Raw genomic sequence first — 27,805 nt, 5'->3', positions numbered from 1 at the left:
GACCAGGCAGGGTTCTCCAGCCTGGCGCCAGCCCTGAGCTCTCAGACCCCTCACGCCTCTCTCTGCCTTCCTCCAAAAAGAATCGCACCCGCATCACCAGTCTCCTCAAGACTGGGAAGATGACTTTCTTGCGCAGCGCTCTTTTCCCGCTTTGTCTGCGGGCCTGTCCAGGCCATCAGACTGGGCTCCAGGGCCTCCTAACATCACCCAGTACCGGGGGTGCAAGAGGGGCCAGAGAGATGATGACAACGAAGGAAGAAGTGGACCCCCCGGGCCTGGGAGTGCGCAACTAAGGCTTCATTACAGCTGGGTTTTGCAGTGTGAGAATGGGGACTGGTGTTTCCACATCTGCCCACCTTTCCAGGGAAGCCAGAAGTCAAGATTTCAATATGGAAATCCCCTGGGTTTCAAATTTGTTGCCCCAGGAAAACTCGGGTGCACATGTGTCTCGTCTAATCTTGCAGCCACCAGTTTTGAGCGTTTTATTAACAGCAGCAAACACGGAGGGCTGTTGTAAAGCATTTTTTAAGTGTCGAAATCACTGGATTCTCACACCACCCTCCAAGGTACAAAGAAGTCCACAGGGTTACACACACAGCCAGAGTGGCGGAACCAGGATTTGAACTCGGTGTGGCTTAAGCCCTCCACACCTACCCACAGGTTGCTACTGGTGGCCCACCCAACCCCCTAGCACTGCAGATAGGTGACACATGTATTCTCTGCTGGAGGCCTCCCATGGCCACTGGGAGCCCTTGACCAAGAGGAGGATGTCTGGGAAGTCACTCGCTCCTCCCTGGCCCATCCCAGAGCCACTAGCTGCTGCTGGGAAACAACTGTGCTGGGATTCCCACTCACCTCCAGGGGTTGGGCTGAGGCTGCTTTGTGTGCTCTCTTCTGCTCCCCCCCACACACCTCTGAGGTCTCTCTCCAAGAATCCCCCGTCAGGCTCTGCTTCAAGCAAACCTGCCATACAGTAACCCAGAAGCCTTTAAGGGTGGGGGTGGGAAAGGATGGGGAGTGGTCCTGGGATTTGAACTCGGGGCTTCATGCTTGCTAGCCAGGTGCTCTACCACTTGAGCCATGCCTCCAGCGCCAGCATGGCCTTTTGATCCAAGGAGTGTCATGGTTGTAGAGTTTATTTCTGCCCTTCCCAAGCCAAGGTGGCAGAGCCTTCACTTGTCATGTCACACCACTGCCATCTCTGGATGAACCTGGTCAGGTCAGTGCACACACATCCACGGTGGTGGGTTCATCCCGGGTAAAGCCGTCCCCGAAGCCATCGTCATCCACCAGGTCTGGCTCACGGCAACACATGGGACAGAAGCGGTTGCGCACTACAGAGGCCCGGAGCCAGACGATGAGATTGCAGCGCTCGCCAGTGCCCAGGGGCCGGGCGCCATGCAGCTGACCACCCCGGTGCAGCACACCCTGGCCCATCACGTGCTCCACCTCCAAGGGCTCCGTCAGGGCTGCGGGTGCCTGCAGATAGAGGGGTCAGGTGTGGGCACTCCCAACTACCCCAGGGCCTGCCCTGCGGGTTTCACACCGCTCACCTGGAAGAGGCCCCCAAAGTATAGGGCACCCCCGGTGAAGGCCTTTCCCAGGGCCACATTAAGGGTGAGCTCAGCATTATCGTAGTGGCAGCCTAGTTCCTGGTCCTGGCCCAGTGTGTATTTGACCACGAAGGCACGGTGGCTGTCAAGCCGGCCCCCACCACAATCTGGGTACAGTAGGGCCATCAGCGGCTGCAGGAAGCGCTCCCGCAGTGGTGTCACCAGTGGCTCATCCAGGCCTAGCTCATGAAGCAGCATCTGAGAGAGGGTCCCTGGAGTGAGTAGGGGGACTGCTGGGGCCTCGCCCTGCATCCATGGGACATCCCTTACTAATGACACTAAGGTACTAAAGGTTCTGCAGGTATCAACTCATTTGCCATAACCTCATTTTGCAGACAGACAGGGAGATCACCTGCAGCACTTGGGATTCGTGTCCCCACTTGGCTGCCCCTGCCCTCGGGTGCCCAGGCCAGACTTCACCCACCCCGTAGTTGTTCATGGTGTTGGGCCTTCCCTTGGGCATGTCTGACTGTTCGAAGTGTTCCAGCTCCTCCAGCAGGGCCTGGCAGAATGTCGGCGTGAACACAGGCACCCGATAGATGCGCTTCTCCTCTGTGGACAGAGCAGAAAGACAGACAGTGGGCTGGGAGCTCTGAGGAAAGGTTGGACCAGCCTAGGTCTCAGCATCCTGGCATGTTTTTGCACTGCCCCAGCCTCAGTTTCCTCGTTTATACAATGGGGATATGGAGGGCCTTCACTTCTACCCTGCTCCTGGCAGGGTAGTCCCATTGGCCCTTCCAGCTCCTGCTGGTTTGGATTTCGAGGGCAGAAATGACAGGTGAAGGGTCCCCAGTCCCCCATGCCCAGGTATTTCAGGCTGCCACCCGAGTCCAACCAAGACCTCACCCGACAATGTCTCCAGCCGCTGCAGAAGGCCTTGGAGGTCTGCGCCCGGAGATGCACTGTACTCAGCAGCGGCCAGAAACTCAGGGGCCAGAGCTGCATCCTGGGGCAAAGCACACCAACAGTGGGAAAGGCAGCCCCCACCTGAGTGTTGTCGCCTCCTCCCAGTAACCAGCCCCAAGCTGCCTGCTTGGTACCTGCAGTGGGTAGTAAATGTCGGGCCGTGCTGGTTGGTAAGAGCTCAAGATGAGGGCTTTCCTGGCAGCTGACTCCTGCCCTAGTCGTCGCCGCCGCTCCACCTCCTGCTCAAGCTGGGGTGGCACAGGGCTAAGTTGTCAGGCAGAGCCTCGCAGCCCCCCGAAGCCATTGTACACGTGAAGAAACCGAGGCCCAGGAAAGCCAGAGTTGGCTTCCTAGCCAAGTCTCCCTAGAATCCTGAGTCTATCTAGGTGGGTGGCAGCACCAAGTTGTTACCTTGGAGCATCAAGGGACTGTCCCCAGCCTGAGTCTGCCTAGGATGAGAGCCTCTGGTTGGACCTTAACCAGCTGAGCCACTCAGGAGAAGAGAACAGAGTCAAGGTCAAGTCCTGCATTCCAGCAGCCCCAGGTGGGGAAGGCAGCAAGGGATGCCACAGCAGCCCTCGCACCAACCTATGGGAGAAGTGAGTGCAGTGGAAGAGCCCAGGGGCCTGCAGCCGTTTTAACTCCACCTGCTGTGAGAGACCCTGGCCAGTGACCAACACTTGTTTCTCGTCCCCAAGTGGGGGTGATGGCCAGGGGCAAACAACTTGGCATTTCTTGATTTCTCTCTCCTGGTACCAGGACCCAGGAGTCGGGGAGGAGAGCTAAGAAGTCCTTTAGGGATCAGGGGAGGCCAGGCCTGAGGCTGGGAGACCTCGCAGCCTGCTGACACAGATCTAGAGGAAGGGCGGGCAGTGTTACCTCTGCTAAGAGCTGCTGGAAGTCCTGGGGGCTAATACAGCCCCGGCTGCGCAGAATCTAGAAGTAGAAAGACATCAGTGGGCATGGCCACGTGACCTTGGGCAAATCACCTAACGTCTCTGAGCCTCCATTTCCCCCTCAAAAAGAAGCTGAGAACCCGATGTCACAGGATCGTTTGGAGGGGGACTGCAACACCTCGTTCAGCACAGAGCAGTGCTCCCCGCTGCGCCCACCCAGCGCATTCCACACTTCATCGCCTTCATTCATTCCTCACCACTCACGCAGGAGATTCCATGATCTCCCTTTAAGACGAGGAAACTGAGGCACGGAGAGGGCCAGCCTTAGCACCCGGAGCGCGAGGCGGGCAAAGCAAACGATTTCGGGGAGGAAGGTCCCTCCTCCGCCCTCGCATTTCTCCGGAAAGCCAGCAGAAGACACTCACGGGGACATAGTCCTGGCGCAGCTGCTGCTCGCTCCGGAAGCGCAGGTGCAGCCCGTAACGCGCCACGTACAAGTTCTCGGAGCAGAAGCAAGCGCAGCGGCAGAAGCGCCGCGGGGCCCCAGCCGTCGCCATGGTGAAGCGCCGCGCGGCCCTGCCGGCTTCCGTAGAGGCTCTTTCCGGCTACACCCACAGCCGAGGGAGGTGTGGCCTCAGCGGCCGAGGGGTTGTTGTAAGTTTCTAAGATTAAAAGAAAACGAAGACGCTCTTCTCCAGAAAACGGTCGGGGCGAGAAGAAAGATGCTCCCTGGCCATACTGTGGGCCAGCGGCGCCCCTGGCAGAGAGTGCGAGGTCTCCTCGTCTCGCCTCAGTTTCCCTACCGCGAGGCACTAACTAGTGGTCGCACTTTACTGACAGGTGAACTGATTCACACCCTCGTAAGACGAGAGGCTGGGATGCAGAACCGCTATGCTCTCTTCTGCTAGTAGCTTTTGGAGAACCTGCTGACCTGACGTGGAAGTCAGGACAGGTGAGATTTCTGAGGTCCGACCTCGTTCCCGTCAGTTGGTAGGAGCCATCGGTTCTGTGCGTCTGAGCTCGATTTTAGCATTTTGTCCCGGATCCCTGGCCGGCGCTCCCAGTACCTCGGCCAGAACTTCAGACCCTAACCCCGGAATGCCTCGGAGGGTGTCTCCGCGAAAACGTTCCGTCTCGCATCACTTCCGGTAGCGACCCCACGGGATGCGACGTGGGCGGGATCGTAGGTGGGCGGGGAGCTGATCGCGGTCTGTCGGTGGCCACGCCTCACGTGTGGACCTGGTTCAAGTTCTGCTCGGCCGCAGCGTGAGCTAAGTATGTCCTCCGGCGTGAGCGTCCAGACCTGTGGGAAACCCATCACAGCACACACAGCCCTGGCTCAGGGTCCCCGCTGTCGCCCGCCAGTCCCCTCCTCCCCAGGTGTACAGTAGGCGCCGAGTGGGGGAGGAAGTCGTGTGCCCTGTAACTGTCCCCTGCCCTAGAGTTCCCTGTACGGCCCAGCGTAGTGCGGGGATGGGGTAGGGAAGCCCTTGTGCCAGATAAACAGGTGACACGTGATGGCTCCTGTTGACCTCTCTTCCTCTATCCGGACCTGCGCTGAGAATCTGCCGCCCACCTTATCACTTTTTCTTCTTACAGCAAGCCTCTGAGCCAGGTACCATCATATTACAAGTGGGGAGTCTGAGGCTCAGAGAGGTACAGTGACCTGCCCCAGGTCACACATCCAGTGAAGGACAGTATGACGTTTGAACCCAACAGTCTACCCTCTGAGTCCCACTTTCCATTCCCCAGTATTCTAGAGGATTTGGTGGCGGGGAGGGGTTGTTTGGTTTTTTTGTTTTTGTTTTTTGTCAGTACTGGGGTTTGAACTCAGGGCCTTCCACTTGAGCCGCTCCACCAGTCCTGTTTTGTGTGAGTGTTTTCTAGATAAGGTTTCTCAAACTGTGGGACTAGCTTTGAACTGCAGTCCTCCTGGTCTCTGCCTCCTGAGTAGCTGGGATTACAGGTTTATTGTTTGGGCAGCTTGGCATTGTCTCACAGACTCAATCCATTTGTCCTCAGGGTTCTCACTCACACATTCTCAATCTTACACCAACATGCACTGATACACAAAGATTCCAACACAAAGTCATCTTCACACTGTCAACACCTCCACTCCCAACATTCCACATCCAGCATCATTCACACATAGATGTCACACACTCATCTGTATGCACACCACCAGCACAATCTTCTGTTTGGCAAGCTGATCTCCAAGCCCACCCTGTGGCTGCTCCAGAAGGAGAACGAGGCTCTCTGACATCCTGCAGTCCTGGGCTTGAGTCCTTTCTAGCTGTCTGCATCAGCACATTTGGTGATCCCAGGCTCCAGCTGGCACCAGAGGGGATAGAGAAGGTCTCTAGGCAAAGCTCTAACAACCTTACTGGTTTTCACACTGGCAGTGAGTCCTCCCAGGTGTGTACTTGCATGTGTATGTGTGGGCATGCAAAAAGTGCACATAAGTGTGTTTGGAGCTACAAAAGAGCCTATATTAGTTTTCTGGGGCTACCATAACAATGACCACAAGCTGGGTGACTTAAAACAACAGACAATGATTCTGTCATGATTCTGGTGACCAGAAATCCAAAATCAAGGTGTCAGCAGAGCCACAGTGGCTCTAGAGGAGGGGCCTTCTCTGCATCTTCCACCTGGTGGCTCCAGGTGTTCCTTGGCTTGCACCTGCATCACTCCAGCCTCTGCCTCTGTTTTCCTGGCCTTCCCCCTTCCCGATCATCTCTCCCCAGGTGTCTTGACAGGACACATATCAGATTTAGGTAGAGCCCAGGCAGGTACTCAGGATGACCTCATGTTGAGAGCCCTCACTTGATTACATGTGCAAAGACCCACTTTCCAAACCTAGTCCCGGGTTCCAGGGATTAGGACATGCACCTGCCTTTAGGGAGCGTCATCACTCAACCCTCCACAGCTGTCAGGCAAGTGGACAGGCTAAGCAAGGAAGTAAATTCACCATCCAGTTTTCCCATTCAGGTGCAACTGGAAGGTGAGGAGGAGGGACACCTGGAGGTGGCTGCTCTGGACAGGCTCTAGAGTGGCAGTCAGCTGAGTTCTAACTGCAGCAACAAGAAGGGGTTCTAGGCAGGGGAACCAAAAGAGCAAGGCCCTGTGGTGAGAATGAGCTTGGCTTGCTTGAAGAACAGCAAGGAACGCAAAAGCCTGAGACATAGGGAATGAGTTCCCTGTAGGCCTGCGGGGAAATCGTTGTAAAATCTTGGATTTTACTCTGCATACAGAGGGAAGCTGTTTAATCTTCACGACAAACACTGGGAGGTGGGAACTAACCCCATTTTACAGAGGAGAAAAATGAGGCTGAGAGAGGTTGACTGGCCCACCTGAGGAGGAGTAAGTGGTGGAGACTGGCATTGAACCCAAGTCTAACTGTACTGTCTGTCTCCAACAGTACCCTCTCTCAGATGTGAAGTTGCTGGAACACAGGGATCCTGAAGGTACTGGGCTTCCCCAAAGAGGAGTGACTGTGAGGGGTATGCTTCTGCCTCAAGGACCCAGCTCCCCACCCCAGAGCTGCCTGGTCAAGGTGTTTAAAGTTTTACAGATATCTTGATTGCCCAGCGATAGGGAAAGGCCCTGCTGTCCAGGAAAGGATCTCTTTCCCTGGCTCAAACTTCATTAACTCCCTAACTACCCTTCTCTCCAGGGCGGCCAGCCGCAGCCAGGCACCAGGCACCACACAGCCTGGCACAGGTAGCCCCTACCACCCAGCTTCACCTGACTGCATCTCTCCCTTTGCACTGGTTTGCAAGAGCCCCTCCTTGCAGACTATCCCCACCCCTCACCCTGCCTCAGCCTGGGCTCAGTCACCAAAGGGACCAGCAGCAAGAATATAGTAAGCACCAAGTCTGTCCACAGCACTGACATGTGTCTCCATTGACTGCTGGAGGTACTGTTAACCCCATTTTAACAGATGGGGAAACTGAGGCTCAGTGAGGCCCAATGGCCTGTCTAGAGTTAAAAAACCTAGTGCATGGCAGAACAAGAATGAGAACATCTGACTCCAGAGTGGTGTGTGTATTAGGCATGTGTGTGCAGGTACAAATGCACACAGGTACATATATTTGTGTATCTGTGTGTACACAATATTTAATAGGCATCAATCACACATACAAAAAAAAGTACAAATCTTAAGTGTACGATCTAGTGAATTTTCAAAGTGCATACCATGATACCAACATCCAGTCCAACACAGAACATTCCAGCATCCTCATGTTTCCTCAAAGTCACTGCTCACTTCCCAAGGGTGACCATTACCAGGACTCCTTGATATAAATGATGTCATGTAGTATTACTGTTTTGTGTACTGATGGCACTCAGCCCTCTGTTCCTGAGGCTCATACACATTCTTTTTTATTTTTTGTGCTGCTGGGAATATAAACCGGGGCCTCATGTATGCTAGCAAGTGCTCTACCACTGAGCTACACTCCCACCCCAGCCTCATTCTTGTGTGTAGCCACTCATGCTTTTTCCAGACTGTGCTGCATTCCCTAGGGTGAGCTTTTCACGGTCCATCCACATACAGTTATACTGCTTCTAGCTTGACAGTATTATGAATGAAGCTGCTTTTCCTAACATTTGGTGAAATATGCATAGGAAGATTTACTGTTCTGGATACTTTTAATGGGTTTTGTTTTTAGAGCAGTTTAAGGAGCACAGCAAAATCAAGTGGAAAGTACAGAGAACACTCATGTATGTCCTGCCCCCATCAACATCCCACACCATAGAGGAGTGATGTGATGTCACTGAACCACACAGACAATCTTTGTTACATTGGTTTACATTTGGGTTCACTCCCGGAGTTGTGTATTCTATGGTTTTTGACAAATGCACTGCACTGGTGGCTCACACCTGTAATCATAACTACTCAGGAGGCAGAGATTAGGAGGGTTGAGATTGGAGGCCAGCCCAGGTAAATTGTTCCAAAGACCCTTGTCTGGAAAATACTGGTGGATTGGCTTACCCAGTGACTCCAAAACAAAGAAAAATGTATATGCCCCCTGCCCTGTGTCCACCATTATAACATCAGGCAGTGCAGTTTCACTGCCTTTCCCTCATCCCTGACAAATACAGTTATTTTCTCTTTTCTTTTGTAGTACTAGGGATTAAACCCAGGGCCTCAAGCATGCTAGGCACATGCTCTCCCACTTGAGCCACAACCCAGCCGTGGCTTTTAAGGTACCTCCTTTGTTTTGCTTTTATTGGAATGTCACATAGTTGGAATTATACATTAATTGTTTATTTTTGTTTTAATTTTTTTTTTTTTTTTTTGGTGCTGGGGATTAAGCCCAGAGCCTCACATAGGCTAAGCACCATTGAAGCACCCTCCAACCCTGGAGTTATTCAGTAATTAAGAAGCTTTTCCATGTTGGCTTCTTCTACATGTTAATTTGAATTTAATAGTCTTCCTGAAGTCCTTTCATGGCTGGACAGCTCATTGCTCTCAGCACTGAGTAATATTCCACTACCTGAATGTCCCAATTTATTTATCATTCACCTACTGAAGGACCTGGTTTCATGGCTAGTCAATTCTGAATAAAGCTTTCTAGAAATATCTGTGTGCAGTTTTTTGTGTGGACGTAAGTTTTCAAGCCCTTTGGTTAAATACCAAGGAGTATGATTGCTGGACCGTGTGGGAAGAGGACGTTTACTTTGTAAGAAACCACTGAACTGTCTTTCAGGATGGCTGCGCCATTCTGCATCCCTCCAGCAATGACGGAGAGTTCCTGTTACTCCAAGTGCTGGCCAGCATTGCTGGTGCCAGCGTTTCTGATTTGGCTGTTGTAATAGGTGTGTGGTGGTATCTCCCTGTTGTTTTAATTTGCATTTCTTATTTTATTTTTTGGTGGGCCTCATGCTTACAAAGCAGGCATTCTTCCACTTCAGCCCCTCCTCCAGTCCATTTTTTTCTCTGGTTATTTTGGAGATGAGGGTCTCATGAACTATTTGCCTCGGCTGGCCTTGCACTACAATCCTTCCAATCTTAGCCTCCCAAGTGACTAGGATCACAAGTGTGAGCCCTCTCCTCCTGCTTTAATTTGCATTTCTTGATGGCTTGTGACATGAAGCATCTTTTCATACCCTTATTGGCTAACGGTGCGTCTTCCTTGGTGAGGTGTGCATTAAGGTCTTTGGGCCATTTTTTAATTGAATGTTTTGTTTTCTTCTAAGTTATAAGAGTTCCTTGTGGGCTGGAGGTATAGCTCAAGTGGTAGAGTGCCTGCGTGGTAAGCACAAAGCCCTGACTTCAACCCCAGCACTGCCAAAAGATAAAAAATAAAAACAATTCCTTAGATGTTTTGGATAACAGTCCTTTATTACATATATGTTTTACAAATATTTTCTCCCAGTCTGCAACTCATCTTCACTGTCTTTCACAGGGGAAATTGTTAATTTTAGCAAAGCCCAGCTTATCAGTCATTTCTTTTGTCAATTGTGCCTTTGGTGTTGTGTCTAAAGTCATCAGTAAACCCATCCCATCTAAACGTTCTCTTTTTTATCTTCTAGAAGTTTTATAGTTTTTATGGGTTTTTTTTTTTGTAGTGCTGGTGATTGAACCCAGAGAAGCATCTACCACAGCCCTCTAAGTTAATTTTTCTGGGGAGCAGTACTGGGGATTGAACTGAGGCCTTGTATTTGCTAGGCAGGTGCTCTACCATTTGGGATACTCCATTATCCCTTGAGTTAATTTTTTGAAAGTTGTAAGTTCCATATCTACATTCATTTTTCTGCATGTAGATGTCCAGTTGTTCTGGCACCATTTGTCTTTTCTTCATTCCATCACCTTTGGTCTTTGGTCAAAGATCTGTTGACTAAGTTTATATGGGTCTATTTCTGGCTTCTCCATTCTGTTCCATTGATTGATTCGTTTACTCTTCCACCAATATCAAATTGTCTTGACTGTCCATCCTCCATCTTTATTCTTTTTTTATTTTTTATTTTTTTAGTCTTTTCTTTTTTGGTGCTGGGATTGAACCCAGGGCCTCAGACATGCTAGGCAAGCGCTGTACCACCGAGCTACATCCCAGCCCCCATCTTTATTCTTGTCCTTCAAGATTTTGTGGACTAGTACAGGTCTTTTGTCTCTCCACACAAACCTTAGAAGCCATTTGTCGAAAAAGAATGTATGAAAACAATTCCATTCACAATAGCCTCAAAAAAAATCAAATACCTAGGTGTAAACCTAACAAAAGATGTGAAAGACCTCTACAAGGAAAACTATACACTTCTGAAGAAAGAGATTGAGGAAGACTATAGAAAGTGGAGAGATCTCCCATGCTCATGGATTGGTAGAATCAACATAGTAAAAATGTCGATACTCCCCAAAGTAATCTACATGTTTAATGCAATTCCCATCAAAATTCCAATGACATTCATTAAAGAGATTGAAAAATCTACTGTGAAATTTATATGGAAACACAAGAGGCCACGAATAGCCAAGGCAATACTCAGTCAAAAGAACAATGCAGGAGGTATCACAATACCTGACTTCAAACTATATTACAAAGCAATAACAATAAAAACAGCATGGTACTGGCACAAAAACAGACATGAAGACCAGTGGAACAGAATAGAGGATCCAGATATGAAGCCACACAACTATGAGCAACTTATCTTTGACAAAGGAGCTAAAAATATACGATGGAGAAATAGCAGCCTCTTCAACAAAAACTGCTGGGAAAACTGGTTAGCAGTCTGCAAAAAACTGAAACTAGATCCATGTATATCACCCTATACCAAGATTAACTCAAAATGGATCAAGGATCTTAATATCAGACCCCAAACTCTTAAGTTGATACAAGAAAGAGTAGGAAATACTCTGGAGTTAGTAGGTATAGGTAAAAACTTTCTCAATGAAACCCCAGCAGCACAGCAACTAAGAGATAGCATAGATAAATGGGACCTCATAAAACTAAAAAGCTTCTGTTCATCAAAAGAAATGGTCTCTAAACTGAAGAGAACACCCACAGAGTGGGAGAAAATATTTGCCAATTATACATCAGACAAAGGACTGATAACCAGAATATACAGGGAACTTAAAAAACTAAATTCTCCCAAAACTAATGAACCAATAAAGAAATGGGCATGTGAACTAAACAGAACTTTCTCAAAAGAAGAAATTCAAATGGCCAGAAAACACATGAAAAAATGCTCACCATCTCTAGCAATAAAGGAAATGCAAATTAAAACCACACTAAGATTCCACCTCACCCCTGTTAGAATAGCCATCATCAGCAACACCACCAACAACAGGTGTTGGCGAGGATGTGGGGAAAAAGGAACCCTTTTACACTGTTGGTGGGAATGTAGACTAGTACAACCACTCTGGAAAAAAATTTGGAGACTACTTAAAAAGATGGACATCGATCTACCATTTGATCCAGCAATACCACTCTTGGGGATATACCCAAAAGACTGTTACTCCAGAGGCACCTGCACATCCATGTTTATTGCGGCACTATTCACAATAGCCAAGTTATGGAAACAGCCAAGATGTCCCAGCACTGACGAATGGATTAAGAAAATGTGGTATCTATACACAATGGAATTTTATGCAGCCATGAAGAAGAACGAAATGTTATCATTCGCTGGTAAATGGATGGAATTGGAGAACATCATTCTGAGTGAGGTTAGCCTGGCTCAAAAGACCAAAAATCGTATGTTCTCCCTCATATGTGGACATTAGATCAAGGGCAAACACAACAAGGGGATTGGACTATGAGCACATGATAAAAGCGAGAGCACACAAGGGAGGGGTGAGGATAGGTAAGACACCTAAAAAACTAGCTAGCATTTGTTGCCCTTAACGCAGAGAAACTAAAGCAGATACCTTAAAGCAACTGAGGCCAATAGGAAAAGGGGACCAGGAACTAGAGAAAAGGTTAGATCAAAAAGAATTAACCTAGAAGGTAACACCCACACACAGGAAATCAATGTGAGTCAATGCCCTGTATAGCTATCCTTATCTCAACCAGCAAAACCCCTTGTTCCTTCCTATTATTGCTTATACTCTCTCTACAACAAAATTAGAGATAAGGGCAAAATAGTTTCTGCTGGGTATTGAGGGGGGGAGCGGGAGGGGGTGGAGTGGGTGGTAAGGGAGGGGGTGGGGGCAGGGGGGAGAAATGAACCAAGCCTTGTATGCACATATGAATAATAAAAGAAAAATGAAAAAAAAAAAAAAAAAAAAAAAAGAAGCCATTTGTCAATAACCACAAAATAACCTGCTGGGACTTAATTGGGATTGTACTGAATCTCTACAGCAAGTTGGGAAGAATTGGCATCCTGGCAATATTAAGTCTCTCCATTTGCATAGTTCCCTCTTTTTACTTCTTTCATCAGAGTTTTGTAGTTTTCCCCATAGATCTTGTATTCTTTGATCAACACCCAAGTATTTGTTTTCAGGGGTGCTAATGTAAATGGTATTATGTTTTGTTTGTTGATGGGACTGGAATTTGAATTCAGGGCTTCCCACTTGCAAAGCAGGCTCTCTACTGCTTGAGCCACACCTCCAGTCCATTTTACTCTGGTTATTTTGGAGATGGGGATCTTGAGAATTATTTGCCCAGGCTGACCTTGAACCATGATCCTCCTGATCTCAGCCTCCCAAGTGGCTAGGATTATAGGCATGAGCCACTGACACCTGACTGATGGTATAATTTTAAATTTCAAATTCCTCTTGTTCATTGGTGTCCTCTCTCTCTCTCCCTCCTTCCCTGTATTTACTGTTGTGTATCCACTTTATTTAGCCTGGATTCCCTGGGTCCCCTGTGTGACTTCAAGCCCTTGGGGTTATTTATTTTTCACCCATGTCTAAGGAAAGTTGTCTGTATTCCAGAATTCACAGAGAAAGTCCTGAGTTTTACTTTCTATGAATCAATTCCTGTGCTTAGACAAATGCACACAGTATTGTCTTCATTTTCTTCTCTTTTAATAAAGGCTTTGTTGAGCTATACCTGACACATCCTACAATTCACATATTTAAAATGGTTTTAGTAGACTACTGAGTTATGCAACCATCCTCACAACCAACCTTTAGAGCATTCCTCTCCAAGAAGAAATGACACATTAGTCGTTCACACAATGGTTTTTAGTCCCAGCTTACCTGAGCCAGTTTCTCTGACTAAGGCTGGGCATGGGGTCACTCAACCCATGTGAACAGCCACACAGTAGGGGATGAGTGGAAAGGATGTCAGAAAGGAGGACAGAGTTCAAGACCAGCCTGGACTACATAGCACCATGTTATTGGAGGGGAAAAAGTAGGCCAGATTTCATGTAGAAGGGATACAGTGTCCAGGTTTGGGGAAGCCTGTCCTTGGAGACAGATGAACTACACAGAAATGTAAGGGTGTAAGGGACTGGAGAATCTTGTCAACCAGAAGGTGAAGTTCATGTGGAGGAATGGCATGGGATGACACGGACACATCTCTTAGTTTCACAACTCTGACAGTTCTTGCTGATGGATTTCCAGTGCTATTCAGTGCCCAAAGGCTCTGAGTCACTTAGCTTTTGTAAAATAATCCTCCTTTCCATTTATTGAGTGTTTATCATGTGCCAGGGGCTGCCTTTTTAAGGACAGTTTTCCTTCCCAGTACCCCGGTGTGTTAACTACCTATTACCTTTTCTCTGATAAGGAAACAGACTCAAAGTCACCTTCCCAAGGTCATACAGCAAAAAGGACAGAGCCTGGATGTGGACCCAGCTCTGAGTCACTCACCTTTTTAGATAACCCATCCAAAAGTGTCTCTTTAAGTACAATTATATACACGTCTTCACGCAAACAGTAACGTGGCTCAACTTTACTCGGTAGACTGAAGAGGTCATGCCATACCTTTATATAACTTTCTGTCATGTATGTGCTTTTTTTTTTCCTGCTACAGAGTGTTCTGCTGATGGGATGCCCTCTAATTATTCCTCCAGTTCCCTATGGAAGGGTAATTTAGGTTATTTCTAGATTTTTGCTACTATAGTAACTGTTTTCAAGCTAGTATCTTAGCTCCCTTCAACAAGTCTATCTGTAGAAGAAATTCCTACTGGGTCAAAAAAATGAGTTTTCAAGTCTGAACTCTATCAAATTTCCCTCCAATAAGCTTGTCCCATGAGAGCAGTGAGCTGTTTTAAATTCATTGAGCACCCAGGGTCCCCTGAGCTTGTGAAGACTTGGGGAGTCTTTCCCTGGCCACTCACCCCCACCCATTCCCACAGTCCCACCATACTGACTCTGTGTTCCTCCAGTGGCCAGGCTAGTTCCCACGTCAGAGCCTTACAACGTGCAGTTCCTTCATCTAAACTGCCCTTCTTCCCAGGTCTTCCTGTGGCTCACTTTTTCCCCCTCCAGTTAAAGTTGCCCCAGGCCACTTTTGATGGCCTCCCTGAGTTTTATTTCCTTTTCAGACCTTAACACTACCTGAAATTATCTTATTATCTTCTTGTGGCTTTCTTGCCTTCCCTGGCTCTACACACACAGCTGTATTTCCAGCTCCTAGCAGTCACTCAGTACACATTGCTGCCTCTCTTCTCCCTCTCCCATAAACTACTTTACTTTTCTCCATATAATGTATTCCCTTCTAATATAATTTACTTATTATATATATCGTCTGACTTCCTCACTAGACTGTCAACTCCAGGAGAGAAGGGATCTTGATTGGCTCGCTTTAGGATCTCAAGAGTCAGGGTCTCACTGTGCTGCCCAGGGTGGCTCTGAACTCCGGGATTCAAGTGATCCTCCTTTCTCAGCCTGAGTAGCTGTGACTACAGATGCGTACTTCCCACCGCGCCCGGCTTCTGAAATGCTTAGAATGATGTATCGCACATAATAGGTGTTACATAATTGATGTTGAGTGAACGAGTGAATGAGGGAGGACCATAACCCCCATCCTCCAGGGCTGGCTGGCTGTCCTTCCAAGGAACAGGATGTCTCTGTTAAAAATCAGGTGGGGCCATTTCTGTCCGCTGAGGAGGCGCTGATGCCTCCAGGTGAAGAGCTCCGAGCAAGCCCGGCCTGCTGGCCAGGTGGGGGCGGAGCTTGTTGCATGGGTGGGAGCGGTAAACTCAGCCGCTGGCCCCTTGCCCCGGAAGCCCCGCCCCGTCCAGGATATCCCGCCCACCCCCTTAAGGCCCCACCCCACGAGGGAGGCTTCCCACGTTCCCGGCCCCCGAGGCCCCGCCCCGTCCCGAGGCCACGCCCACTCCGACCCTGCGGCCCCGCCCGTCAGCCGGCCGCGGCTCCGACCTTGCAGCGGCGCAGCGCGCGAGGGAGGCGGGAGGAGCAGCGGGCGGAGCCGCGCTGAGGGAGCGCAGCGCCGCGAGCCGGAGCGATCTCCAATGAGCCGCGCCGAACCTGCGGTCCCGGCCACACAGACCCGCTGCGCGCCCCCGTCCCCGGGCTCACCTGGTGCCAGGTAGCAGGTAAGGGCGCGGCGCTCGGGACCCCCGACCCGGGACCTTACGAAGCCGTGGCGCCAGGCCGGACACCGGTGAGGGGGCGTCTGGCTACCTCTGCCTCGGTGGGAGCAGCATCTCGGTGGAAGGTGGGAGCCTCGTGGGGGCCTTCCGGGCGCCTGCCCCGGCACCCCGGAGCCCGCATCCGCGGGTCCCAGCCCCCCATCTCTGCGGCATCCTTTCTGCGCCCGCAGGGTGAATGTTGCTTTTTTTTTTTTTTTTTTTAAAGCCCTCGGGCGACGCAGTCTCTGGAAAAATGGTGCTGGGGAGTGTGTGAGGTGATTCTGGGAGGACAGTTGTCCCCGCAGGTTCCCGCTGGCGTGACTTCTGAGGACTGCCCATCACGGCGGGCCCGCCCAGGCATCCCGAGCGCCCTGGCTGCGGCGGAGGCTGGAGGGCGGCTTGGGCGAAGCGCTTCCCTCCCCTCAGTCTCCCCAGCTGCCCAATGGGCGGGCGCCGCTCTCGCACCCTCCCGCACCCTCCCCGCCCGCCCTTGTTTCTGGGCCTCCTCCCCAGGCTGCGGGAGCTGAGATAGCTGTAAACTGGGCTGACAGGGTTCCCGCCCTCTGCCCCTCCCCCTGGAGATGCGGGGGTCCCTGTGCCTCGCTTCAGATGGCGCAGCGCCAGGTGACAAGAGGACGGTTGTAGCCAGGGCTCCTCCAGTTTGCTTGGCCTAAAGCCACGAGCTACCTGAGGCAACTTTCCCATGTGCCAGGAGGAGGGGCAGTCCCAGCGTGGGATGTGGATGTGATGGCCCAGCAAGGGTGGCAGTAAGGATGGCAGCCAAAGCAGGTCCCCGCCTCCAGAGACCCCACTGCAACTTCCTTCCACCAAATGGGCCTGTCACCAGTCCCTGCTGCCTCCGCCTTTCCTTCTCTGGGCCCACTTCATGAGGGTGACACCGCAGCCTCTATGTGCCACCAAGTCAGGACCCTTTTTCCCTGTCCCTCAGTAGTCTGGGCAAGGGCCCACCACAGGGTCAAGTCTTGGGTTTCTGTTCTCCTTCATTCATTTTCCGCAGGTCACAAACTTCAAGCTGGGATGAGCATGATGACCTGAGCCTCCCGGGGCAGTGGGTCACTGAGCCTGGAGGTGCTGGGTGCTTGAAAATAATAGCTACTGTGGGTGTTATAATAGTTACTTATGATCTCCTGGCTGTTCCAGACTTCCACACTTTCCTTTTGGGGTTTTTTTTTTTTTTTTTTTAAATCTCTGGTGGCACTGGGACTTGAACTCAGGGCCTCACGCTTGCTAGACAGGCTTAATGGCTCTTACACTCTGAGCCACTCCACTAGCCCTTTTTTGTTAAGGATTTTTCAAGATAGGGTCTCCCAAACTATTTACTCAGGGCTGGCTCCAAACTGTGATCCTCCTGATCTCTGCCTCCTGAGTAGCTAGAATTAACAGGCATGAGCCACCAATACCCTGCTTAGATTTCTTTCTTTTCCTTTTTTTTTTATGGCTCTGGGGTTTGAACTGAAGGCCACACATTTGCTAGATAGGTGAATACTTTCCTTTTCTGCAGCTGACATCTAGAGGTGCTCGACCAGCATTTCTACTGGGAAAGAAAGACTTCTACAAGACCCCCCCAGAGGGGAGGGGGTAGTTTGCCAATCCTGTGCCACTGTTCCTGGGCCATGTTGGGTCCTGGGTAGGGACTGCTGTGGCCTCTGGCCATTACCTGTCCTTGTCTCTTAGGCTGCACATTTCACCCATGTGCCCACAATTTGCCCTCCATCTCTACCTGGCTGAATCCAGCTGCATCCTTGGAGTCAGGTAGATGGAGGGCAGGAACACGCCTCCAAACAGCCTCACAATCCCCATCCTCCACCTCCAAGTCTTAGCTTGTGGTCTTATCCCCTTCATTCTGGAGCTCAATAACTTTAAAAATAACAAGAGTAAACTGCCCCCACTGAGGACTGTAACCCAACCTAACCCCAGTTGGATTCTGCTTTTAGGGAGCTTGGAGTAGAAGAACTCAGCCCTGGGTTGGGGGTGGGGGCAGGGGATCAGGTGCCATCGCTGCTCTGCCCTGGGTGGCTCTACAAACATTTCACCTCCACACTTGCAGAGCTTCTGGTTCCCCATCTGCAAATCATGCTTCAGTAGTCTGTGATTTTTGGTGTTTGGAGTTTTGTATATTCCAATGAAGATAAATAGTTGGGCTGGGGAGTGTATCTTGTGACAAAGCTCCTACTTAGCATGCACAAGGTAATGGGTTCAATCCCCAGCACAAAAAACAAAAACAGTTGGGCTGCCAGGTGGGCAGCTGGCTGCCTGGGCTGTCAGAGTATGGGGAAGGAATTCCCCCAGTGACTGGGAGTCCTAGGTGGGGAGAGCCAGCAGCCTCTGGGCTATAGGCCAGCCTCCCATCTCTGGCTAATCTGCTGAGTCTCAGCCCCTTTCTGGGGCCATGGATCCCTGTGCCCACCAAGAGGAGGCAGCAGCTGTCTATGGCTGGGCTGGCAGGAGGCCTGGAGTAGTGCTAGGCCAGGAGCTTCCCTTCCTGGGCTTTAGCTGGAGCTCACCCACTCACTTGCTCCCCGAGGCCTCTGCATTGCAGTACAGAGCCTGGGAGGCTGTGCTGGCAGTTCAGCTCAGGATGGGATGGGATGGGATGGGATGGAGCAAGGGCGGACTGGGCAGGAATGCCTTCCTGTCTTATACTCTCTCCACACCCTGACCCCACTTGGCCCTGGCTCCCTTTGGAGCTGCTGACTAAGCAGCTCCAAGTGACATATCTGAGATGGGCTTGAATGTGCTTGGAGGCACTGGAATGACGGCAGGGCCATCACACCCCAAGCCCTCTGCATCTCAAGCCCCTCCTTAGTATCAGTAGAGGTCTTGCCTACTCCCCAAAAAGGCTATTTTTCAGGGTTAAAGCTTTGGAATTGACAGCACTGATTTTGGAGCTTCCTGTCCTAGCTTGCTTAGCTGCATGATCTGGGGCAGATCATTTGTCCTTTCTGTGCCTCAGTCCTCAGTTTTCTCAACTATCAAATGGGGATAATAATAGAACCTACTTAATATGATTCTTGAGTTAATGTATGCAAACTGCTTAAAACAGTATTTTCTATGTTAATATAAATGTCAACTGTTATTGTTATTATCATCCTTACATCATTATCACCTCTGCTGCTTGACTGAACCCCCTCTGATTTGGACCCTGTTAGCATTTGTTGTTTTGAGAAGTCTTAGCTTAATGATTAAGAGCTAGATCCTTGATTCAAACAGCTCTAAGTTCTGCTATTCACCAGCTATGTGATCTTGGGCAAGTTATTGTCTTCTCTGGGCCTCACTTTCTCTACTTGCTAAATGGGGATAATGACAGTGAAAAACTGTTATGAGGACTGATTAAGTGACTGCACATGAGGCACACATCTCAGGGCAGGGCCCAGAGAAAGCACTGCATTACATAACTACTGCAGTTAGTAGACACCTGCCATACACCAGGCTATGTGCTGGGCTCCTTCACATACCAACTCAAGTGCTGGTTGGGTATTTGTTGGCTGGGTGTCTGGAGCAAGTGACTTTGTCTCTTTGTGCCTCAGTTTTGCCAGCTATAAGTGAGAATGGGGAGAAACTGGGTTATGTGATATCGGACCACGACACAGCATGAAGTTGGTTCTGTAGGTGAGGAGAGAGGGCTTCCCTTAGGTGGGCTGCCTCAGACATGACCCAGTGATCTCCTGTGTTTCAGGGCCTTCCTTTCCACATGGGGCTCAGAGATTTTGCAGATGGGACAACAAAGCCCCTTCCCAGGAAGGGCTGGTCAGAAGGCAGTGCCCAGGGACACACCCCAGTCTGGTCCCAATTCTACCCTGGACAAACCCAGGAGGTCACTAGGTCAACTTTTTTATTTTTTAATTTATTATTATTATTATTACTTTTGGTGGGACTGGATCTGAACTCAGGGCTTCATGCTCAAGCAAGTACTCTACAGCTTGAGCCATACCTCCTCCATTTTGTTGTGGTTATTTTGGAGATAGGGTCTCATGAACTATTTCCCCAGGCTGGCCTTCTGATGTCAGTCTCCCAAGTAGCTAGGATTACAGGTGTGAGCCACCATCACCTGTCCTTTTTACCAGGCCTGTTCTTAAGGTTCCACAGCTCTGGGGTCTGCCAGGTCCACTGAGTCCTGAGGGGTCCAGTGCACAAGGTGCTAGGATGAAGTAGACATCAAGATCACCAAAGAGTCCTAGGGCTGGGGATGATGGCCAGCCTGAGCTGGACAAAAAGATCTGGAAACTTCTAAGCACATGCAAAGGTCTCTGGGTTGCTGTGGGACCTGAAAGCCAGCCACCCCACCCCCTTCAGTCTACTGCTTTGTCAGAGGTGAAGGTTCAGTTAAGGTCTTGTGGTATACAGTTGGTAACAACCAATAGCAATTATGTGCCAGGCACTGTGCCCCGCACTGATGCCCACTGGACCTACAAACACTGCACTCAAGTGAGGAAATAGGTTCAGAGAATAAGTAGTGTTAAAAACAGCACCATCAATTGATGGCAACCTGCTAATCTCAACATCACAATCATGGGGGTGACAAAGCCCTCCAGGTCTTCCCCTCCTGTTCCCTTCTTTGACTGCTTGGAGCTTCCTTGCTTTCCTCAAGTACATGAGGCACACTCCTGCCTCAGGGCTCTGGCCTTCTCTGCTCCACCTGTTCAAAATGCTTCTCCTATACATGTCCACATGGCAGATTCCCTCATCTCTTTCAGGTCTCTTTCAAGTGTTATCTTCTTAGCAAGATCCTCCCTGAACCTCTTATTTAAAATTCCTTCAGTCCCCTCACCCCCTTCACCCCTCTTTTCTCCCCATAGCCTTTATCTCTTAACATTCTATGTCATTTACTGATTAATCTGTCTCGGGCTGGGATGTAGTTTAGTGGTAGAGTGCTTGCCTAGCATGTGCAAGGCCCTGGGTTCCATCCCTAGCACCAAAAACCACAAAAATATGTATCAGTCTCCCCCAGGACCATGTCATCGCTAATGTAAATTTTTTTTTTTTTGACAGTACTGGGGCTTCAACTCAGGGCCTCACACTTGCTAGACTTTACTAAGCAGGTGCTTTATCACTTGTGCCACTCCACCAGCACATCATCTCTATAAGACTAGGGATCTTTGTTATTTTTGTTCATTGTTAAATCCTAACAGAACGAACAGAGTCTGGCTGGGCACAGTGGTTCACATCTATAATCCTAATCACTCAAGAGGTAGAGATAAAGAAGATCACAGTTTGAGGCCAGCCCAGGCAAAAAGTTCACAAGATCCCCATCTTAACCAATAAAAGCTAGGTGTGGTGGCACACATCTATCATCCCAGCTATATGGGAAGCATAAATAGAGGGACTGTGCTCCAAGGTGGCCCAGGCATAGATACGAGATCCTATTCAAAAGATACCTAAAGCAAAAAGGGGTGGAGGTGTGGCTCAAGTGAAGTGTGAGGCCCTGAGTTCAGCCCTCAGTACCACCACCACCAAAAAAAAAACCAGCCAGGCGCTGGAGTCTCATGCCCGAAATCCTAGCTACTTGGGAGGGAGATCAGGAAGATTGCTGCTCTAGGCCAGCCTGGGCAAGTGGTTCTCAAGACCACATCTCCACAATAACCAGAGCAAAATGAACTAGAGGTGCGGCTCAAGCCACAGAGTGCCTGCTTTGTAAGCATGAAGCCCTGAGTTCAAACCCCAATCTCACTGAAAAAAAAAAAAAAAGACAAAGTCTGTCTCCATAGCAGTTGCTCAATAAATATTCCTCAAATGAGTGGGAACTCATAACACCCCAGGAAGTCAGTATTCTTATTGCCATCTCACAGATAAGGAAACTAAGGCTCAGAGATGCCAGGTGTCTTGCTCAGGGTCACGCAGCCCCAAGCAGCAAACTCAACCCAGGCCCTCATGCTCACTGTCACCCTTGTAGGTCTGGCCTTGCCCCACAGACAATGATGGCCTTGCCCCGGTGAGGTACAGCCTGCGCTTGGACACCCGCCCTCTGCCAGCCATCAGGATGCGGCTGTGGAAGGCGGTGGTGGTGACCCTGGCCTTCATGACCACGGACATTGGTGTGACCACGGCGATCTATGCCTTCAGCCACCTCGACCGCAGCCTGCTGGAGGACATCCGCCACTTCAACATCTTTGACTCGGTGCTGGACCTCTGGGCTGCCTGCCTATACCGCAGCTGCCTGCTACTAGGGGCCACCATTGGTGTGGCCAAAAACAGCGCCCTGGGGCCCCGGCGGCTGCGAGCCTCATGGGTCGTCATCACCCTCGTGTGCCTCTTTGTGGGCATCTACGCCATGGTCAAGCTGCTACTCTTCTCAGAGGTGCGCAGGCCCATCCGGGACCCATGGTTCTGGGCCATCTTTGTGTGGACGTACATCTCGCTCGCTGCCTCCTTCCTGCTCTGGTGGCTGCTGTCCACTGTGCGGCCTGATGCCGAGGCCCTGGAGCCCAGGGCTGGTGCCGAGGCTGAGGGCTTCCACAGGGAGGACCGGCCACCTGCTGAGCAGGCATCTGGGGCCACACTGCAGAAACTGCTCTCTTACACCAAGCCTGACGTGGCCTTCCTTGTGGCTGCCTCTTTCTTCCTCATAATGGCAGCTCTGGGTAAGTGAGGACCTTGCCCCAGGAATTCACTATGGGGAGCCCCGCCACCTCTTTTTCCCTCTTGAATGTGTACCGTTTTACTTAACACTGTTCAAACCTCCAAGTGAAATGAAAAGGAAAACATTGTGAATTTCACTCCTATGCCTATCCTTCTGCCCAGGACTAACTACAAAAAAGATAGTCAGAACTTCCAGGTGGACAGGAAAAACACTTTTTCTCCTTTTTTTTATGCTTCCAGTGTTTACTTATGCAGCTACAAGCACGTAGGACACATCACTCTTCACCTTGACCATACTGTTTGGTGTTTTGCTCTTTTCACTTAATATATTCTGGAATTTCCCCATCAGGATTCTGTTCTTTTCTCTGGCTATGTAGTATTCCATTGTGTGGCTACAGCATAGGTTTTTCAGCTGGTCTCCCATTGTTGGGCTCTTGGGTTATTTCAGGTCTTTTTCTTTTACAATGAGTAACGCTGTTCTTACACATTTCCTATGACTATGAATGGATCTTCGGACTAAATCACTAGAAGTAGAGTCCCTGGGTCAAAAGGGATTTTGGTAATAAAACAGAGTAGAATAGAAAACCTATGAGAATGTTCCCTGTAGTAAGATAAAGACTTGTTTTGTGGATTTCTTTTTTTTTTTTTTTGGTGGTACTGGGAATTGAACTCAGGGCCTTGCTAGGAAGGTGCTGTACCACTTAAGCCACCTCAACTCATTTTGATTTAAATTTTTCTTTTCAGATAGGGTCTTAAGCTTGACTTTATCTGTAATCATCTCACTTCCACCCCCTGAGTGACAGGCATGGCTCCCAATCTGTGGAATTTTTATTTTATTTATATATACTCACATGTATGTCTTGGCTTGGAAGCAAAATGTGGTGATTGGTGTGATCTGGTCCCCTCCAGCAACATGAGCTGGAAGGTGGCATTGCTCCCTGGATGCTAGTGCCAGCAAGGCCTGGGTACAAACACTGGTCCTGCTTCCTGCCCAGCTGTGTGACCTTGCACAAGTCTGTAAACCTTTCTGAACTTTACATCCCTCTTCTGTGGAAGGGGAATCAGTAAAGTCCTTATTTCCTGGCCTTGTGAACATGAATTAAAAATGCACCTACAGGACAAGTAGGTGCTGGTGGCTCACCCCTGTAATCTTAGCTACTTAGGAGGCAGAAATTGAGAGGATCGAGATTCAAAGCCAGTCAGGGCAAATAGTTCACAAGACCCTATCTCGAAGAAACCCATCACAAAAAAGGGCTGGTGGAGTGGCTCAAGGTTTAGGCCCTGACTTCAAACCCCAGTACTGCAAAAGAAAAAAAGGGAAAGGTTTATTTTGACTCAGAGGTTTCGTTTACTATCGGCTGACTCCAGTGCATTCTGGCTTGTGGCAAGACAGAACATCAATGGTGACAGTGTGGTAGAGCAAAGCTGCTCGCCCCATGGTGGCTGGGAAGCACAGAGAGATAGAGGAAGGGACTGTGGTCCCCCCATCTCCTTCAAGTGTACACCCCCAATGATCCAGTTCCTCAAGCTAGGCCCACCTCCTAAAGGTTACACCCCTTCCCAATAGTGTCAGGGGCTGGGGACCAAGCCTCCAACACATGAGCTTTTGGGAAGACATTTAAGATCCAAACCATATGTCACCGTCACATCACTGGTGATAAGACGAGGGGAGCAAAGGCCTTAGACAGCCCCTGGCGTACGGAAAGCCCCATAGATAATGGTGACTGGGTATTGGGGTGACCCCTTTCTGTTTAGCCAGACAGTTCTTCCTGCTCCAGCTTCAAGGACCAGATGTCCCTCCTTGGGAAGCTTTTTGGATCCTACCAACTGGCCTTTATCTGCACCTCAGTTACAGTGTTGATGGCAGAAGTCATGCCCTGTCCTGCCTCCCCTACCAAGCCTAACTCACCCTGGATCCACATCCCAAGCACTGAGACAGGCTCACTTTGTGAATGAGTAAAGGCATGAGTGGCCATCTTGTCTGCATGGACAGATGTTACCCCACGACTTTGTGTGCAGGGCCTTGTCAGCTGATGCACACTTGCAGAACACAGATGTCCTACAGCACAGCTGAACAGACTTCGCTAGCCTGTAGGTCTGGGTGAAGGTCAAGGACTCAGATTGAGCACAGGCCCCCGACTTTACTGCTAACTTTAGGCCAGTTATTTAACCTGGCCAATCCTCAGTCTCCCATCTTGAAATGGGGCTTTGTTTGGGCTCTTGTGAGCTTTAAATGAGATGCAGCATGGTGCTTAACAAAAGTGATAGTGTTAGGTACTGTGATCATGAAGTACTATTGTTCAGTCAATGAACATGCATTCCTACCTTTTTCTGTAACCTAAAATGAAGAAAGGAGGGAAGGAAGGAGGGAAAGAAAGGAAAAAAGAAAAAACCCCTCCCACTCACTGGGGGGGGAATGGTTAATTATAGTGTTGACTATTTCCTATGAAATCAGGATTCTTTTTCTTTCTCTTTGAAATCATGATTTTTGTTGTTGTTTTGCTTTGGGAGACAGGGCCTGTATGTAGCCCAGGCTGGCCTCAAATTTTCCACCCTCCTACCTCAGCTTCTCTAGTGCTGGCATTACAAGTGTGACCACCACACCTGGCTAGGATTCTTTAATGTGGATTTCTTGGCACCCCAACTGTAAACGTGGGCAAGTGACTTAACTGCTGTGAGCTCCAGTCTCCTTTTCTGTAAAAAGACTGTACACCCACAAACAACAAGAACAAACTACCAAACCCATGGGACATTGGCTGCATTTGGGACGTAAAGGAGATAAGATATCTGGGGTGAGAGTGCTCCAGGCAGAGACCAGTCATGCAAAGGTCCTGAGGCAGATGTGCGCCTTGGTTGATAAAGAAATAGCAGAGGCCAATGTGGCTGGAGTGGAGTGAACAAGGTGGGGAAGGTAGAAGACTTAAATCAGGTCACTCACAGGGGCACTATCACAAGGATTGTCATGCGCCATTGCAAAAACATTGGCTTTGCCCTGGATTAGGTAGGAGCCAGCAGACTGTATTGAGCCAAGGGGAAGAAAGAGCTGAGTGGGCTTTTACAGGACCACTCTCTGCCGGTGCAGGGAAGGGCAGAAGAGTGGGAGTGGTTACTGAGCTGGTTGGTGTGGGACTGGTGGCTTGGAGCAGCCTGGGGCATTGAAGCAGTGCAGGGGTTGGATTCTGGAAGTCTCCCAAAGACAGGACTCAAAGGTTCATGTGATGCTTGTGCACATTTGAGTTTGGATAATGCTTTGCATGGCACCCAGGACCCGCTAAGTTTGTCATTGTCACCGGTGCTTGCTGTCAGAGCTGCCTTATGTTCTTTTCTTCCCTATGGGTAAACTGAGGTAGAACTGCAGCTCAGTTGGAATTCAGCTGGCCAAAGCCCAGGGATGGGAGGCCTTCTAGGCTGCCACCTGGTGGCTCCTGTGCCATGTCCAGCAGAGGGCACCAGAGCCACACAGCAGACCTTGCTGGTCAGGGCCAAACAGAGCTTGCGTGGCAGGGTGTTCTCTTTATTGACCACCTACCTGAGGCCCAGCTTGAAGCCCAGCTCTGCCTGGAAGGCTGCAGGGAAAGCATGTCCTGAGAGAGGAAGGACCCGGCCAGAGTTCCGCATCTCACAGCCAACATTTCCAGACACTGGGCATCGGACTGTTGGGTTTTTCTTTTTTTTTACAGCACTGTCAACTAAGGGCCTCACACTTGCAAGGCAGGTGCTCTTTTATTTTTTTTTTATTTATTTGCTCTTTTTATTTATTTATTTATCTTTTTTATTAGGATATATTTGTTATACGGGGGGAATGCATAGTGACATTTCCTATTAGAAACTCCCCCTCCCCCTCCCACAAGTACCCCCCCTACATTGTACCTATTTTACAGTCCTGTCTTTCATTATTAATATTTAAGTTGATGTTCAAAGGGGTTTCTCAATGAATGCCCACTATGGATAGTCTTTGCTTTGGTCTGTTTAACCCCTTCCTTTACCCCTTTACCTCCCACCCCCCCATTTTTCAACAGCTTTCAATACACATCCTATATCCTCTACCTTCATGTCTTGTTTTACGATATTACTGATGCTGTATCGTTCTTTTCCTTTCCTTCTTTCCCCAAGTCCCATAGAGAAGTTCCCCTGTTACACAAGTGTTCTAAATATGAGTAGGTGCTTTTAACACTTCAGCCACTCCACCAGCTTTTTTTTTTTTAATGGGATTGGGATTTGAACTCGGGTTTGCACTTGCTAAGCACACTCTTCACCACTTGAGCCACACCTCTAGTCCATTTTGGTTATTTTGGAGATGGGGGGGGGGTCTCATGAACTATTTACCTAGGCTGGCCTTGCACTGTGATCCTCCTGAGCTCAGCCTCACAAGTACGTAGGATTACAGATGTGAGCCACTGACACCCAACCACATTCTAGATTATTGGGGGCAGTTGTCTTAATCTGTTTATGCTGCTACAACAAAATCCCCCAGCCTAGGTAGTCTGTAAACAATAGAAAAGTCTTGCTTACAGTTCTGGAGTCGGGGAAGTGAGGCCCAAGGTGCAAGCAGTATCTGGAGGGTTGCTCTCAGTTCCAAGATGAGGCCTTGTTGCTGTATCCTTAGGAGGGAAGGACACTGTGTCTTCACATGTAGAATGCCAAGGTCAAGAGAGGGCCAACCTTCTCTGGCAAGCTGTAAAGGGCCCCACCAAGAGAGGCAGTGCAGCAATTGCCAGTGTCAGCACCTTACAAGGTTCTAGAATTTGGACTCTGACCCCTCTACCAAGGAGAAGAATGAAATCACCGTTGGCGTCAGTCATCAGATGCTTAGCTGTGTGGCCTGGGTGTGGCATCTTACCTCAGCTTCTCTTTCCTCATGTGTAAAATGGCCGATGACAGGGCCACCACCAAGGGAAAGAGACAGCCCACAGAATGTCTTCTTCTGAAGAGAAGGGCAGTAGGCAGCACAGGGCCGGTGGAGGGAAGCAGAGGTTTTCTAGGAGGAAAGGTCACCTGTGAAGTGAGCACAGAGGATAGAGTGTGGTCTCCCCACTATGCGCAGCCACCCTGAGCCCACCCTGCCTCCTGCAGGCGAGACCTTCCTGCCCTACTATACAGGCCGCGCTATCGACAGCATTGTCATCCAGAAGAGCATGGATCAGTTCAGCACAGCTGTCGTCGTCGTGTGTCTGCTAGCCATCGGCAGGTAGCCGCTCGACCCTGTGCCCTGTCCCACACATCCCTCGCCTTCACCTAGGAGGGAGGAAAGGAAATGTGAGGCCTCAGACATGTCCCACATGTCTTGAGCAGCTCTCAAGATGGCTTAGAACCCACACCCCT

At 49.7% G+C, this 27,805-nt stretch overlaps 2 protein-coding genes across 8 annotated transcripts in view; one reads left to right on the top strand and one right to left on the bottom strand.

Moving 5' to 3' along the window:
- Positions 1 to 448: 448 nt before the first annotated feature.
- On the bottom strand, positions 449 to 3,975 carry Ogfod2 (2-oxoglutarate and iron dependent oxygenase domain containing 2). 5 transcript variants are annotated; one of them, XM_074060696.1, is made up of 7 exons: positions 3,841 to 3,975; positions 3,399 to 3,455; positions 2,654 to 2,767; positions 2,460 to 2,559; positions 2,038 to 2,165; positions 1,554 to 1,811; positions 449 to 1,479 (listed from the first exon to the last, which is right to left on the bottom strand). In XM_074060696.1, exons 1-7 carry the CDS (start codon positions 3,970 to 3,972, stop codon positions 1,216 to 1,218), a joined length of 1,053 nt encoding a protein of 350 aa, XP_073916797.1. In that variant the 5' UTR covers positions 3,973 to 3,975; the 3' UTR covers positions 449 to 1,215. The 5 variants fall into 5 exon arrangements, with proteins under 5 accessions (XP_073916797.1, XP_073916800.1, XP_073916798.1 ...); XM_074060699.1 differs by lacking the exon at positions 2,654 to 2,767; XM_074060697.1 differs by lacking the exon at positions 3,399 to 3,455 and having other exon boundaries at positions 3,841 to 3,973.
- A 268-nt stretch (positions 3,976 to 4,243) lies between these two features.
- The window catches only part of Abcb9 (ATP binding cassette subfamily B member 9), a 38,536-nt gene continuing 14,974 nt past the window's right edge, over positions 4,244 to 27,805 (top strand). Inside the window, exons 1-3 of one of the 3 annotated variants that reach the window (XM_074060694.1) lie at positions 4,244 to 4,367; positions 21,798 to 22,485; positions 27,557 to 27,671. In XM_074060694.1, the coding sequence (XP_073916795.1) occupies positions 21,885 to 22,485; positions 27,557 to 27,671 (716 nt within the window). In that variant the 5' untranslated portion in view covers positions 4,244 to 4,367; positions 21,798 to 21,884. Of the gene's footprint in view, positions 4,368 to 15,684; positions 15,851 to 21,797; positions 22,486 to 27,556; positions 27,672 to 27,805 lie in introns of those variants that run through there. The other 2 variants (XM_074060695.1, XM_020159404.2) reach the window with 2 other exon arrangements.

Source organism: Castor canadensis, chromosome 18 (assembly GCF_047511655.1).
Source record: "Castor canadensis chromosome 18, mCasCan1.hap1v2, whole genome shotgun sequence".
Classification (NCBI taxonomy): domain Eukaryota; kingdom Metazoa; phylum Chordata; class Mammalia; order Rodentia; family Castoridae; genus Castor; species Castor canadensis.
The sequence above is the reverse complement of the archived record's forward strand: the minus strand, read 5'-3'. Positions and strand labels throughout refer to the sequence as shown.